The sequence below is a fragment of the Lipotes vexillifer genome, unplaced genomic scaffold (genome assembly GCF_000442215.2).
Source record: "Lipotes vexillifer unplaced genomic scaffold, Lipotes_vexillifer_v1.1 scaffold793, whole genome shotgun sequence".
In the NCBI taxonomy this organism is placed as follows: domain Eukaryota; kingdom Metazoa; phylum Chordata; class Mammalia; order Artiodactyla; family Lipotidae; genus Lipotes; species Lipotes vexillifer.
In genome coordinates, this window is record NW_006774859.1 from 642,075 (window position 1) to 659,961 (window position 17,887).

General features: G+C 34.3%; 1 protein-coding gene across 1 annotated transcript in view; it reads left to right on the plus strand.

Moving 5' to 3' along the window:
• Positions 1 to 17,887, plus strand: part of EYS (EGF-like photoreceptor maintenance factor) — a gene marked incomplete at its 5' end in the record, with an annotated part of 885,136 nt that overhangs the window by 619,794 nt on the left and 247,455 nt on the right. The window contains one exon of the mRNA XM_007449587.1: positions 7,261 to 7,369. Within this exon, the coding sequence (XP_007449649.1) occupies positions 7,261 to 7,369 (109 nt within the window). The remainder of the gene's footprint in view (positions 1 to 7,260; positions 7,370 to 17,887) is intronic.

A 17,887-nucleotide genomic window follows, 5' to 3' on the forward strand; every position in this document is an offset into this window, starting at 1 on the left:
GATTGATAAATGTAACCAACCTACCTAATAAATAGAAATAAACACAGAGAATTAGGCAAAATAAGGAGAGAGAGGCATATGTTTCAAACAAAGAAACAAGACAAAACTTCAGAAAAAGAGCTAAACAGTGGAGATAGGTAACCTACCTGATAAAAGTAATGATCATAAAGACACTAACTGAACTCCAGAGAGAATTGGTTGAACACAATGAGAATTTCAACAAAGAGTTAGAAAATACAAAAAAATAACCAAGCAGAGCTAAAGAATACAATAACTGATATAAAAAATACACTAGAAGGAATCAACAGTAGATTAGATGATACAAAGGAGTGGATCAGCAAGCTGGAAGACAAGTAGTGAAAATCACCCAAGGTGAACAGAAATAAAAAAGCAAGAATTTTTAAAAATGAAAATGGTTTAAGAGTTCCCTGAGACAATGTTAAGCATAGTAACATTTGCATTAAGTGGTCCCAGAAGGTGAAGAGAGGAAGAAAGGGACAAAGAACATATTTTGAGGAAATAATAAATAGATGAAAACTTCCCTAACCTGGGAAAAAAAAATAGACATCCAGGTCCAGAAAGCACAGAGAACCCCAAACAAGATGAACCCAAGGAGGTCCACAGTAAGACACAATATAATTAAAATGGCAAAAATTAAAGATAAAAAGAGAATCTTAAAAGCAACAAGAGAAAAGCAACTAGTTATGTACAAAGCAACTCCCATAAAACTATCAGGTGACGTTTCAGCAAAAGCTTTGGAGACCAGAAGAGAGTGGCACCATATATTCAAAGAGATGAAATTAAAAAAAGAAAAAAGAAAAAGAAATATACAACCAAGAATATGCTACCTTGCAAGGTCATCCTTCAGATTTGAAGGAGAGAGAATTTTACAGGCAAGCAAAAGCTAAAAGAGTTAAGCATCATTAAACCAATCTTACAAGAAATGATAAAAGGAGCTTATCTAAGTGGAAAGAAAAGGCAACAACTAGAGATACAAAAATGATAAAAGGAAAAAACTCATTGATAAAGGCAAACATACAGAAAAGGTAGTGGAGCAACCACACATAAAGCCAGTAGGAAGGTTGAAAGACAAAAGTAGTAAAATAATCTATATCCACAATAAGTAGTTAAGAAATACAGAAAATAAAAGGACGTAAAATATGAAGTCAAAAGCATTAAATGTAGGACTTCCCTGGTGGCGCAGTGGTTAAGAATCCACCTGCCAATGCAGGGGACAAAGGTTCGAGCCTGGTCCAGGAAGATCCCACATGCTGTGGAGCAACTAAGCCTGTGCACCACAACTACTGAGCCTGCACTCTACAGCCCATGAGCCACAACTGCTGAGCCTGCATGTTGCAACTACTGAAACCCACACACCTAGAGCCCATGCTCTGCCACAATAGAAGCCACTGCAATGAGAAGCCTGTGCACTGCAATGAAGTGTAGCCCCCACTCACCACAACTAGAGAAAGGCCCACATGCAGCAATAAAGACCCAATGCAACCAAAAATAAATAAATTAATTAGTTAATTAATTTTTAAAAACACATTGTTTAAAAAAAATTAAATGTGCTGGGGGTTAAAACTGCAGGTTGTTAGAATGCATTCAAACTTAAGAGATTATCAAATTTAGATAGTCACATATTATATTATATATGAAACCCATGGTAACCACAAACCCAAAACCTATATAGATATACACACACACGAAAAAAAAAAAAAAATTGAAAGTAATGCAAACATAACACTAAAGACAGTCATCAAATCACTAAAGAGAGCAAAAAAAGTAGAAAGGGACAAAAAAGAACTACAAAAAACCACCTGAAAACAATTAACAAAATGGCAGTTAGTACAAACCTATCAAGGGTAATTACTTTTAATGTAAATAGAATAAATGTTCCAATAAAAAGCCATAATGATTAAAGGATCAACTACATAACAGATTACATAATGATAAAAGGATCAATCCAACAAGAATACATAACAATTGTAAATATATATGCACCCAACATATGAGTACCTAAATACATAATGCAATATTAACAAATATGGAGCAAAATTGACAGTAATACAATAATAATAGGGAACTTTAACACCCCACTTACATCAACAAACAGACAGAAAATCAATAAGGAAACACTAACCTTAAGTGACTCATTTGATCAGATTGTATTAATAGTTATATACAGAACATACTGTCCCAAAACAGCAGAATTCATTCTTTTCCATTGCACATGAAACATTCTTCAAGACAATCACATGCTAGGTCACAAAACACGCTTCAGTAAATTTTAAAAATTCAAATCATATCAAGCACATTTTCCAAACACAAGTCAATGAGACTAGAAATCAACTGCAAGAAAAAAAACTGCAAAAAACACAAACATGTGGAGACTAAATCATATGCTACTAAATAACCAATGGGTCACTGAAGAAATCAAAGAAGAAATTTAAAAATACCTAGAGACAAGTGAAAATTATCACACAATGATCCAAAAATCTATGGAACACAACAAAAGCAGTTCTAAATGGGAAGTTTATAGCAATACAAGTCTATCTCAGGAAACAAGAAAAATTTTAAGTAAACAACTTAACCTTACACTTAATGGAACTAGAGAAGGAAAACCAACCCCAAGTTAGTAGAAGGAAAGAAGCCACAGAGATCAGAGCAAACATTAAAAAAAAAAAAGAAGTCAATGAAAGTAAGATCTGGTTCTTTGAAAAGAGAAACAAAATTGATAAAACTTTAGCCAGATTCATGAAGAAAAAAAGAGAGAGGACTCAAATTAATAAAATTAGAAATGAAAAAGAATTTACAATTGACACCACAGAAATACAAAGGATCATAAGAGATTACTATGAACAGTTATGTGCCATTAAAATGGATTTTATTTTAAATGGGGATTAAGAGGTACAAACCTCCAATTATAGAATAAATAAGGCACGAAGATGTAAACAACATGTGGAATATGGTCAATAATATTGTAATGACTTTGTATGGAGAGAGATGGTTACCAGACTTTTGATGGTGATCATTTTGTAACATATGCAAATGTCAAATCACTAAGTAGTACACCTGAAACTAACATAATATTGTATGTCAACCATATTTCAATTAAAAAAAAAAAAAACACATGTGGGCTTCCCTGGTGGCACAGTGGTTGAGAGTCCACCTGCTGATGCAGGGGACATGGTTTCGTGCCCCGGTCCAGGAAGATCCCACATGCCACAGAACAGCTAGGCCCATGAGCCATGGCCACTGAGCCTGCACGTCCAGAGCCTGTGCTCCACAACAGGAGAGGCCACAACAGTGAGAGGCCTGTGTACAGCAAAACAAACAAACAAACAAAAAAAAAGTGACAGATACATATATACAAAGAGAGAGAGAGAAAGAAAGAGAGACAGAGAGCCTGCCATCTGGAATTGTGACTTTTAGAAAACTGCCAGCTCAGGAAGAAAATAGAATGCAACTGAAGTATCATGAGCAGAAGTGCACCAATCTCTCTCAGCTCTGTGAATGGACCTGTGGACCATCAATATCACCATAGGCCAGAACTACTCAAATATCCAAAATTCCAGTTTAGGTGCTCAGAGGACCAGGTAGCATTCTCATTAGGGCAGGCAGAGTTGAGTACAGCACAAGTGCACAGGAGAAAGAGAATAGGAGTGCAGAAAAGGAGAAAAAAACAAAATACTTTCGACTCAAAATGAGCCTGAACAGCACAATACCAAAACACATGACAGCATTGAGAAAGGAAACAAGCAAATCAGCAAATAGAGCATGAATCACTCTAGATAAAATTACTTTTATGGAAAAGTCTGACAAAAACTTTAAAATAAGTATTTTTAGAATACTAGAGAGCACAAATGAATAACATTCATTTAAAAAAAAGAAATTACAAAAGCAAAACGCATAAACTAAACACCAAAAAAATGTGGAAAAGATTCAAAATCTTGGGAATAAAAGATTATGTTTATTGAAAATTAAAACTCAATATGTAGACCACTGTGGGGGAAAAACTGGTGTCTAGGGAGAATACAGGACAGAGAATTAAGAGAATGTTCTAAGAAGTGAAAGCAAGATTTAAAAATGTAGAGGACATTTTAATAGGCTTCCAAAAAATGTCTAATATGGGTTCTAGAAAAACTGTATAATAAGAGATTTCAGAGAATGTCAAAAAGCAATATTTGAGGTGATTCAGGTGAGAATTTTCCAAAATTGAAGGAATACATAATTGTTGAGATCAGACATGCACTTAGAGTATTAAGAAAGATAAATACTGATTAATCCATCCCTAGATACATTATCACAATTAAAGAGAAGATCTTAAAGCTGTCAAAAAGAAAAGCTAAAGTAACAAAAGAACAGCTTTTAAGGTTTTTTTTTTTTTACTGACTTCACATCAGCAGTAGAATGCAACAAATAATTAGCTACTGTTTAAAGTTCTTTAAAAAATATATAAAATTTTATACATTTTTAAACTATTATTCAAGGGTGATATGACTCTGAATTTACTATCCACAAATTCTCATTACAAGGACTATTTAAGTTGTATTTAGCAAGAAGATAGATAGATAGAGATAGGTATACCTAGAAGGAAGGTATGGAATCCAGGAAAACAGAAAAATGTCAATAAAGTATTTAATTCTTGATTGCTTTTTATAAAAACTGAACTTATCTATTAAGAGGTGAAACTGAAAAATATTGTATATTCATTGTCCAAATTTTATAAAATACAAATAAGCAAAAGAGACAAATTGAAAAATCATTCTCATTCCCAGCATGCAGAGATAGCCACAGATAATTCTAGTGAAAGTAATTCTGGTATTATCTCCATGCATATTTTCATAAAAATAATATATCCCCTAAATTGTCTTTATTTCTTCTGTTTTATACAAATATTTTCTATGCCATTAATTATTATTCTACAACTCCTGTTGAAAAGCTGGATAACATTCAATTATATAAAATTTCTTGGTTGGTAATTAAATCCACACTCTGTTCTTTACATTTTTACAACCTTCCCTTGGTTTTGGGTATCCTGCACTTCCAGTTTGAGCAGAATCTTCTAAAAATTTTTTAATAAATTGTATTTTCCAAATCAGACTGTTTTTCTTCCAAACTGTTTAGCAAGCACACCTAAAGACTATAAGTCTAAAAAATAAGAATGTTAAAGATACTGGAAAAAAAAGGGTCTGTTGCAACAAATTTTGATTTTTAAAATAATTCAACCTAAGTGTTTGATTTTGATTCCATTACAAGCAATATTAGTAAAAGTAGCTGAACATTTCGACTTGACTGTGTAACTTTTTTCATAAAAATCTCTTTAGAGATCCCTATCTAGACAGCAAATAATTGCTTCAACTTTGGATTTTAATATTAGTACTGAATGATTTATGTGTACACTAAATAATGTGATTCTCACCAACCATTTATGAGCTAAGAATGATTATCTCCCTTCTGTGGATAAGCACACTTCAGGGAAGAGAGGTTAAATGGTTTGCCTAAGATCACTCAGCCAGTCAATGGATTATCTCAAAATATAATCCTTGAGTCTTTAAATCATTAGACTCAGTTGGCCTCAGCAATACTTGTGAGACATAATGGATATGCACATAGATTTTTCCTCAAATGATTTATGTGGCATAAAGTCTAATTTGTTTATAGAGCATTTTTTTTTTTTGGTTCTTATGACACAATTTGGTCTGTAAGCAGATATAAGGTATTATAAAAATGAACCTGATAAGAATCCACATGTGGGAAAATCTCTGGTTAAATTAGAGTATCAATTTCCAAAATAGTACATAGACAAAGCAGATAATAGAATCAGCCATTTGGTAGAAGGGTCAGGGGAAGAAAGGTAGGAGGTAACAGAAAGCACATGGAGTAGAGTGACTTCTTTTGTAGAACTGCAATTCAGGGTTAGCCTTTAACAAGTTCTGAGTGAAGTAATAAGAGAGCTTATTATTTCTTAATAAGGACGTGTTCATCCCTGACAGCTATTCCCCCATCTCCATTATAAAATATCTATATAGGCCCACATCAACTACAATGGCAAATGTGCCTAGTGTGTCCCTTAGATATAAAGTTCACGCAAATGGGACTCTAAGAGATTATTCCTAGGACTTAAGAATTTTGATCAGTGATCAATCTATGCTCATTTGCCAGGAACTTCCTTCATTTTAGCTCTGAAAAATCCTGTGACCTGGAACACCTCTCAGTCCTGAGCATACTAGGGCCGTTGGTCAAAATTAAAATAAAAACTAATTGTGTTCACTGTCCAAAATTTAGAAAATACAAATAAGCAAAAATGTGCATTAAAATTATTAGTAGGAACCTGCTGTATAGCACAGGGAGCTCAACTCACTGCTCTGTGGTGACCTAGATGGGAGGGATGCGGAGGTGGGAGGGGGGACTAAGAGGGAGGGGATGTATGTATACATATAGCTGATTCACTTCATTGTACAGCAGAAACTAACACAACATCATAAAGCGACTATACCCCAGTTTAAAAAAAGTATTCATACTTGCATCATGCAGAGATAGCCACTGAATTGTCTTTTGAAATTCTGTTTTAAAGGTATGTCATGTACTTCCGTATGTGTACATTTTCATTTGACTGCATCATTCTATAAACTCTGATAAATTTTCAACTGTGTATTGACCATTTCTGCCACTCGTTCTACAAATTCCCTTAACCTTCTACTCTTGGTTATCTCTGAGACACAGTACTACCTGGTATATTAGCAGCTTGCCTTCTGAGTTCTGATAACTGTATCACACTGTAATCTCACAGCTCCCGGGTATGCAGCCATTCATTTCTTATCCCATTTCTATCTCCCCCATAGGCCAGGGAGGGGAAATTTCTACCTAGGGAGTTTAGCATCATTTAACGTCAATGTTATGTGTCCAACAGTCTCCTACATGAATGAGAACATATGTCAACCATAGTGAGCACTTAAAAGTTATCAATAACTACTCATACACAGAAAGCTGTTTTTGTTCTGTGTGGGTTTAACTTTCTGAAAGCATTTCAACTCCTGATTTAAAGACAGGAGGAGAGAAGGAAAATAAAAGGCGCTGTTAGAAAAGAAATATATCTTTATCTATCCTAAAATGTTCAGACTTGGTTGAGATGATATTTTAGGATTACTGTGATCCAGAATGTACCTCTCTCTTTGGAGTACTTATCTATGTGCAAAGTTATCCTCTTCTTACCAATAACACATACAGTAATGGCCTCTTCTGTTTTATTTATAGCTACACAATGCCTGTTGGCAGCCCTAGGGTTGCTTGTATGATTGAAATGGCTGCAGATGGAAAACCTCCAATACGGAAAGAAGACACCAAGATACCTCATGTGTCCCAGGTAGATACGCAAATATCCAGTTTCAAACATTACGAAGTGTGCCCTCAATATTTCAAAGTGTTTAAGTTACTAAGCATTAGTCATATTTCTTTAGAGAACAGATTCCTTGTGAAAAACTCTCAACAAAACACCAGAATATTTATCTCTGATACTTTAGGTATAATTAAATATATTTAATACTGCCTGTCATTATAACAGTTTAATTAAATTTAACAACTCTCACACTTTGCATATAATATGCTTTATTTTAATAAAACAGCTCAGGAATGGGGAAAGATTAGCAAGATACAAAACAGTGCTTAACAACTTACACTTTTTAGTCTATGCTAGTGCTTGCATTATGCTGTTTAAAGTCCCTTCTCAGAGTTTTAGATTTACAGGAAACTTGTCTTAGAAACAGTGAATGAAGCTAAATTGAAAGAGGAGAGGATGTCTGTCCCTCCAAGGTCAAGGCAATTTGCTGAATTCTTTTCATTTTTATGATATTGTTGGCTACATGCTTCTTAGTATGACTTTACAGCAATACATTTAAGATAAAGAATTTCTGGTCCATTTGATCATCATGGAGAGTTAATTTGTATAATTAGAGCTCCAAAGTGCTAATTTTGGTACACAATAAAGTTGACAATGTGTAGTGCCCTAATGAATTGGAAATTTCCTTTTATTTCTATTTTTTCTGGGTAGTCTCCTGTTGAGTGTATACAGACATCCAAAAGAAGTACATAGGAATATCTAACATTTGCATAAGTATATTACATTTTCAAAATTATGGCCATATATATCATCTCATCTATCTTCACAAGAACCCGCCAAAGAATGATTATCCTCTTTATAAGGCTAAGGAAACTGAATGTCAGATGTCTAAAATTTCATGGTGAAAAAATAAGAGACTTGATCCCTGATTTCCTGATTCCCAACTTTTTTTGTTCCCTTATAATACACTTTACGGCTCCTCATCTGCTGATGCAGCGATTCAAAACTGTCAAGTGGCTTGTCAGGATAGGTATAAAATTGGTTTCTGTGTTTTATAAAGTATGCTAGAGCCCAAGATGACCAAATATTTAGATTCATGACATGGAATATTCAAATGGTGGAAAATATATGAAACACTCATAGTTTTGTGAAAAATCCAATATAAAGCAGCCAAGTGTGATTTTTATCTTTATTAATTCCTTATAGTCATCCACTTTTTTTTATATCGAGAACTCCATATTTTCTTATGAATAGCATATAATATGTTATAACATAAATATTAATGAATTATATCTTAATTCATAGAATTAAGTTCTAAGAATTTTTATACTTTAACTCATTTAATCCATACCAAAAGAAAAAAACCTGTGAGGTAAATACCATCCTCTCCGAAAAAAGAGGAGTAAAGTTAAGGCAAAGAGAGGTTAAGTTTCTTGCCCAAGAACACAGAGCTATTCTGGGATTCATATGCAGACATTCACACTAAAGAACCTGTGCTTTTAACCAACACTATGCTGCCTCACAACCTCTGAAATTGTGTTTTCCCTTAATCATTCTATTGCAACTGTTAACTCTTTTATGTAATTCTCACTTATTGTGTGCTATTATTTTCTTTTTTACGGTGATAAAGAACCACATACTGTAAGATTTATCCTCAACAAGTTTTTAAGTATACTGTAAAATATTGTTATCTGTAGGCAAATCGTTGCATGTTGCATGACTGAAACTTTATACCCATAGAAGAGCAACTCCCCATTTCCCTCTCCAACCAGCCCATGGCAACCATCATTCTACTTTCTGCTTCTAAGACTGTGACTACCCTAGAGACCTCATATAAGTGGAATCACCCAGTACTTGTCCTTCTGAGCCTGGCTCATTTCACTCAGCATAATGTCCTCAAGGTTCTTCCATGTTGTAGCATATGATAAGATTTCCTTCTTTGATAAGGCTGAATAATATTACACTGCATGTATATACTGTGTTTTCTTTATCCATTCATCCACTGATGGACATTTGGATTGTTTACACCTCCTGGCTATCGTGAATAATGTACAATGAACATCAAAGTGCAAATATTTCTTCAAGATCTGTTTTCGATTTTTTTGGATAAACCCAGAAATGGAATTGGTAGATCATATAGTTCTACTTTTAATTTTTTGCAGAACCCTCATACTGCTATCCATGGCAGCTGCACCATTTTACATTCTCTCCAACAGTGCACAAAGGTTCCAATTTCTTCACAGCCTTGTCAACACTTGTTACTTTTGGTTGTTTTTATATAATGACCACCCTAACAAATGTGAGGTGGTATCTCATTATGATTTTGATTTGCATTTCTCTGATGAGTAGTGATATTGAGCATCTTTTCATCTACCTTTTACATATGCCATTTGTATGTCTTCTTTGGAGAAATGTCTCTTCAAGTCCTTCTTTTCCTAGTTTGTTGAGTCTTTTTATCATGAAACAAGGTTGAATTTTGTCAAATGGTTTTTCTTCATCTACCGAGATGATCATGTGAGTTTTATCCTTTGTTCTGTTAATGTGGTATAACACATTTATTGATTTTTGTATGTTGAACCACCCTTTCAACACAGGGATGAATTTCATTGTTCATGTCATATGATTCTTTTACTGTGCTCTTGAATTTGGTTTGTTAGTATTTTATTTAAGATTTACGTCTATATTCATCAGGTGTATGAGCTTGTAGTTTTCTTTTTTCATAGTGTCTTTTTCTATCTTTGGTATCAGGATAATGTTGGCCTTATAGAATGAGTTTGGAAGTGCTCATTCCTCTTCAATTTTTTGAAAAGTCTGGAATAGACCAGTATTAATTCTTCTTTAAATATTTTGCAGAATTTTTCAGTGAAGACATCTGGTATTGGGCTTTCTTTGTTGGGAGGTTTTTGATTATTGATACATTCTCCGTATTGATATGTTCAGCTTTTCTATTTGTGACTCAGTCTTGGTATGTTGTATGTTTTTAGGAATTTATCCATTTCTCCTGGGTTATACAACTTGTTGGTGTATAATTGTTCATAGTCATCTCTATAATCTGTATTATTTCTGTGACATCAGTTGTAATGTTGTCTCTTTCATTTCTGATTTTATTTGTCTTCTCTCTTTTTCTTTAACTAGTGTAGCTAAAGGTTTGTCAATTTCATTGATCTTTTCAGAAAAACAACTCTTAGTTTTGTTAATTTTTTTCTATTGTTTTTCTATTCTCTTATTTATTTCTGCTCTAATCATTATATAATTTCATTCCTTTTGCTAATGTCAGACATAGTTTGTTCTTCTTTGTCTACTTCTATGAAGCATAAAATTGGGTTGACTTGAGATCTTTCTTTTTAGTGAAAGTGCTTACAGCTATAAACTTCCCTCAGTATTGCTTTTGCTACATCTCATAAGCTTTGGTATGTTGCGTTTTCATTTGTCTCAGGTATTTTCCAAATTCTCTTTTGATTTCTTCTTTGACCCATTGGTTGTTTAAGAGCACATTGTTTAATTTTCACATATTTGTGAATTTTCCATTTTTTCCTTCTGCTATTGATGTCTAGTTTTATTCCAGTGTGGGTGGAAAAAGTATGATTTTCAATCTTCTTAAATTTGTTAAGATTTGTTTTGTGACCTAACATGTAATCTATCCTGGTTAACGTTGCAGTGTGCTTAAGGAGAATGTGTATTCTGCTGCTGTAAGATGGAATCTTCTATATATCTGTTAGGTCCATTTGTTCTATAGTGTTGTTCAAGTCCTCTGCTTTCTTATTATTTTCTATATGAATGTTCTATCCCTTATTGAAAGTGGCATATTAAAATCTCATTCTGTTATTGTACTGTCCATTTCTCCCTTAGTTCTGTCAATGTTTGTTTCATATATTTGAGTGCCCTGGTGTCAGGTGCATATATATTTAAAATTATTGTATCTTCCTGGTTATTTGATTCTACTATCAGTATATAATGTCATTCTTTGTCCCTTGTTGACTGAAGTCTATTTTTTCCGATATGTGTAGCCACTGCTGCAATGTTTTGGTTACCATTTCCATGAAATATCTTTTTTCATCCTTTTGCTTTCAGGCTATGTGTGTCCTCAAATCAAAAGTGAGTCTCTTATAATAGAATATAGTTGGATCTTGTTTTTTTTTTAATCTCTTTTTATTCATTCAGCCACTTCATGTTTTTTGATAGGGAGTTTACTCCATTTATTTTTAAATTAATTACTGATAAATTCTTGCTATTTCCATTTCAATCATTGTTTTCTGCCTAGCTTTCCCCCCCCTTTTACTCTCTTGCTCTCTTCCTTTGTGTCTTATTGATTTTTTTTAGTAACATACTTTGATTCCTTTCTTATTTTCTTTTTTGTATCTTCTCTAGACATTTTCTTGTGGTTATCATACATTACCACAGAACATCTTATAGTTATAACAATCTATTTTAAGCTGTTAGCAACCTAACTTCAATTGCATACAAAAACTCTAACCTTTTACATCTGCCTGCTCCAGACTTTATGTAACTGATGTCATATAGATATAAATATAGATATAGATATAGATATAGATACAGATAATATGTGCATAACTAACACATTTTTATATAGTGTTTTTAGACTTTTGTCTTTTAACTTCAATACCAGAATTACAAGTGATTTATGCACCACTATGACAGCATTACATTACTATATTTGTCTATATAGCCACCTTTACCAGTGAGCTTTATATTTTCATATGCTTTCATGTTGTTGTCTAGTGTCCTTTCATTTCAGCTTGAAGGACTCCCTTCAGCATTTCTTATAAGGTAAGTCTAGTACTGATAAGCTTGCTCAGCTTTTGTTTATTTGAGAAAGTCTTTATCTCTTCTTCATTTTTAAAGGACAGTTTTTGCCAGATACAGTATTCATGTTTGGTAGCATTTTATTTTGAGCACTTTGAACATATTATCTCACTCCCTTTCGGGCTGCAAGGTTTTTGATAAGAAATACACTGAGAGTCTTATGGGGCTCCCTTGTATGTGGTAGCTCACTTTTTTTCTTTCTTCTTTCAAAATTCTGTATTTCTTTTGACTTTTGACAAATTGATTATAATGTGTCTTGGTATGGACTTCTTTGAGTTCTTTCTTGGAAGTCCTTTGGACTTCTTGATTCTGAATGTCTATTTTCTTCCCCAGATTTGGAAAGTTGTCAGCCATTATATCTTTAAATAAGCATTCTGCATCTCTCTCTCTTTTTCTCTCTCTCCTCCCTCCCCTTTCTGGGACTCCCATAATGTATATATTAGTCCATTTGATGGTGTCCCATTAGTCCCTTAGGCTTCCTTCACTTTTTTTCAATCTTTTTTCCTTTTTATTCCTCTAACCAGATAATTTGAAATGACCTTTCTTTGAGTTTGCTGATTCTTTTTTCTGCTTGGTCAAGTTTCCTGTTGAACCCCTCTAGTGAATTTTCACTTCAGCTTTTATATATTCAGCTTCAAAATTTCTGCTTGATTCTCTATTATGTTTTCTATCTCTTTATTGATATTCTCAATAAAGAATATAAGACATTTTAAATGTTAAAAAATAAACATTTTCTTCATGTTTCATTTTCCTGAGCTCATTAAGCATCTTTATGACAGTTATTTTGATTTTTTTTTTTCAGTAATTTATATACCTCTGTTTCTTTAGGGTTGGTTTTTGGAGACATTTTCTTTGATTGGATTATGTTTTTGTGTTTCTTTTTGTGCCTTGTAACTTTGTAATGGAATCAACACATTTGCAGAAACAGCCATTTCTCCCAGCCACATGGACTTGCTTTGTATAGGAAAGGTCCTTCACTGATCAGCCCAGTGAGAGATTCTGGGAACTTTTCAAACCATTTCTGTGGATGTGTCTTCTCTGGGCCTGTCTTTTAAATTCTGTATTATAGGAATTTGCCAGTTTCTTTTTACAGTTGCTTATAATCTTTTGCTCCCTCTGGTGTCTGTCTGCAGTACAACAGGTTCTCCGGAGTTGCTACAAGCCACCCAGTTCTCTTTCATTCTCAGCAGCCCCAAAGTTTCTATAGAGTATGTGAGTTGTGTCAGAATTCAAAATCAGGCAAAATAGAAACCAGTCCCTCAGGAATACCCCTGAAAAGCCAGAATTCTGGAAACATATTCCATGCCTCTCTGCTCTTCCACCCTGCCCCAGCCCCAGGAAGAGACCATGCTGCCTTAAGAGCAGCAGCACACTGTCCCGCTCTCTTTTGTTTTCAGTCACCCACCCCCAGGCATCTAGAGTGCAGTTTTCCATTGGTATTTACATGGGATTTGTTCCAGGAACCCCCACAGATACCAAAATCCATGGACTCAAGTCCCTTATATAAAATGGTATCATACTTGTATATAACTTATGCACATCCTGTATACTTTAAATCATCTCTAGATTACTCATAATATCTAATGCAGTTTGAATGCTATGTAAATAATCACTGGCATGTGACAAATTCAAGTTTTGTTCTTTGGAATTTTCTGGAATTTTTTCTGAATATTTTTGATCTGCAGTTGATTGATTCTGCAAATTCAGAGCCCGTGGACACAGAGGGCTGATGGTATACCAGGTACTGTCAGTGCTTTAAGACAAAGGAGAGAGGAAACCCATTTCTCAGACAGCCCCCTTGAAAAGCCATTATTTTGAATGCAAACTCCATTCACAGGGAGAAGTCAGGGGTTGCGGGGTTTGCCCATTCTTTCCCACTGAGCTGGGGGTGGGGGAGGGGATGTATTTAGTGAGTGAATGTGTGCTAGTCTAAACCTTCACCTTTGTTCTCAGGGACCCCAAACCTTGCACCCTTTCCTGTCAGCACTTAGATTCAATCAAGATAGAAACTAGTCTCTTGGGCAGCACCCTGAAAAGCCTGCACATTGTATATATGTTTTAGTCTTCTATTTCCCTCCCCAGAGACAGACTCAGAGCTGGAAGTTTTCTCCCAATTATGTCTCACTAAGTATGTGGAAGAGCTATGGTGAGTGAGTGTCAGAGATATTCCTGCCACCCGCAACACAGCTGGTTTCACAGTCACCTGGGGTACAAATGTCTCTTAACTGAACTTATGTATTTCTTACAAAGAGACTTGGTCTGTGTATTGTTGTTCAATCAGTGTCTCCATGGAGGAAAGAGTTTCTGTAGCTTCCTTTTCTGCCATATTGATGATCTGTATGATGTTATTTTCTGTTTAATTTCTTTATGTTTATTTCCCATGATTACATTTCATTCTCTTACAGACAAGAGTCATCCTACATCCTCCTTTTGTATAAAGCCACTTGCTCACAGGTGGCAACTCAATCCATTGATTGCTTCACTAAATTTCAGTTCTTTCTTCAACAAATTGAGAAGATATTATTTTGAGAACATTCCTTATCCTAGAAAGTCTTAATAATCAAAGATTTAACTGTGAAGTATGGGGCTAATGAGGTTTTCACTGATATGTATTAAATTTAAAAAAACATTATGTGAGCTACTTCATATTAATCTTATAAGAAATTAAACACTTCATATAAGCACTGCTCTGTACCTTATGCCATGTATATTAAATAAAAAGAGCTATATTAGAATTCAAGCCATATTAATATTCCTTCTTGGTTGGTATCCAGTGAGACCTCACATATGCTGAATCTGGCAAATTTCAAGGTTCTAAGGAAGTATAAAGTAGGAGAGGAGGCCTAAAAGACAAGTAGGAGACTGAAGAAGAGCAGGATTGAGTCTCATGAATCAGGTCATTTGTAACAGACTTGTATTAAACCTGCTATTTGCAAACCACTGCTGTGGACAGTGAGAGAACCCCAGGATGACCACGTTGGACACCCTGCCCTAAAAAGGGATATAGATTAATATAGAAGAGACTATGCTCTCAGATTATCATACTATGGGGGAGGGGGGTAATCTTTGAACTGTAAAGGGATGGAGAATTTAGATAAATACTGATTTAGGTAAATACTAATTCTTCCTTTTAATCCCCTTTCATTTAATGTCTCCAAACAGTTTTTAAGAATTTAAGAAAAATCATATGTGGAAGTTACTTAAATAAGACTTTCTTCGCAAACACTACCTAACATCATTTATCCATCTTTACTGATGTTTCTGATTTTGAATTTGTCTGCATACAATTCAGATAATATTAAAAACAAAAATTTGGTAACAACACAAGTAAAAGTCAGTTTATTACAAGTCATCATATTCTTGGCTAAAGATAAGTACTCTTCAATAGTAAATCTTAAGTAAAAAGTACATTTGTCATTACCTTCTCATTAACATAAAAGTTATTTGACTTCAGAAAGATTTGAGACTGTAAGACAAAACTATACATTGAATCAAGACATCACTACAGAAATGTATGTAGTATTTCAATAACTCAATTTAAATTGAAACAAAATGAAAAGGAGATAAATCAGGTTCTCATCTGTGTCCACCACTCCCCAGACTCCAGTTTTTAGAAATATTTTGTCTTTTGCCTATTTTCTTATTTTACTCCTACATATTGTAAAAGAGAGACTATATTTTTCCTTTAAAGATACACTTTGAGGGGAAAAAGAATGTTCATTTCTCTCCTGTCAGATGTGGAGCCTTTATCCCTCAGTCACTATTCATATTTTTCATTATCTTGATGATCCCTCCTTGTTTGTCCATGTCTGTTCTCTGTGGTTTTATCTTGTAAGATGATATCTTGATGTCAGACTCTATTCTCCATAGTCAGATTCACAAGGAGTTATTAGAAAAGACTTATTTAAAGACCTGTCTCCTTAAGAATGATTATACACACAAAAGGCAGCTCTTGGATAATTGAGAGCCCAGGATGGAGGAAGTCAACCATTCTAATGGTTATCTATGTGCAGTCAATGGCAGCTGCTCTTTTAGACGTTTCAGGATTCCAACTAAGCTTAGGCTTCAGATCAGAAGAAATAAAGAGCCATCTACTTCCATTGTTTGGGTGTTTTTAATGATCTAATAAATCATAGACAGCTCTGTAGACTCTGCCACAGATCTGCCTACAGCTCACAGAAGAGGAAGGTATATTTCCATTCTCTATCAGTTTTGTGCTAAAACAGCACACTTGTCAATGCAGTGAAATGTTTGCTCTTCCAGGTGTGTAATCAATACACAAAAATGTCAGAGGTCTTCAGTGAGAGGAAGGCCATGGCCTTGGATTCGCTGAGTCTGTAAGTTCACGATGGATCCCAGATTGCATTAGCAGTGAGTCACTTGTCTTAGCTGATAAAAGAGCTCTGCTAATTGGTTGCTAGAGTAATTCACCTAAATATGAGGAAAGATGTGAAAACAAACAGATGTACTGCTATCTGCATAAGAGCTCTATCAATACACCAGGAAGACTCCACCCCACTGTACTCAAAGAGAGCTATCCTCTGGATGACTGTATATCTAAATCCTATGTGAAGTACTTAGAGAAAAACTGAAGGACTACCCTTTGGAACAGAGCCCGAGTTACTAAAATAAGAGCAAGAGCTCCAATAATAGTTAGTTTGATCTATTATGGGTCGTGGAGATGCTTTGGTGATCCTAGAATTGAACATGCTTCTGTTCTCTAAAAGCACACGTATATCAAACCAGCACATATTAGTGTAAATATTAAGTAATATTACTGGGCATCTCCCATTCTCTCCTCCCCTTAGTGGCCTAACTTAGCTATTTGTTTCTAGTTTTTTTTAATTCTTACAATCACCCTTTTCCATATTAATGAATCTGTAATATCAATTTAAATACTTTTCAGACATCAGCTTGGAATGTTTTAGCGTGTTTTATAGATAAGGATGTCAGAGATATAAATGCACAAATCCTGCTACATCTGTCTGTCATATGCTTAACAGCCCTGAAGGTAAGGGTCTCATTTACCAGTCCATCCAGACTCTAATTGCAGCTCATAAAGTCTTATTGAGGGGAGTTGCATTTTACATACATTTAAATGATGAGAGTTCAATTTATATATGTTGCTGCACAGAGGGAAAGGAGAGATCAAGTAGCAGTTACATTGTGCATATGACTTTATCATCACTCTAGCCAATGAGTATAAGCTTTATTTTCAAATAAAGTCACATTCTGGATAAAGAAGATGCAGTACCTATATACAATGGAATACTACTCAGCCATTTAGAATTGCAACAACATGTTGGGCGTAGAGATTATCATACTAAGTGAAATAAGACAGAAAGAGAAAGACAAATACCATATGATATCACTTATACATGGAATCTAAATTATGACACAAATGAACTTATCTATGAAACAGAAACAGACTCACAGACATAGAGAATAGCTTTACGGTTAAGTGGGAGAAATGGATTGGGAGTTTGGGATTGGCAGATATAAACTATTACATATAGAATAGATATACAACAAGGTCCTACTGTATAGCACAGGGAAATGTGTTCAATATCCTGTGATAAAGCACAATAGAGGAAAATATGAAAAAGACTCTTCTTTTAATAGACATTAAGTTGTTAATTAATTTTGCTATTATAGTTTCTTGAACTACCAAAAAAAATGTATATATATATATATATATATATATATATATATATATATATA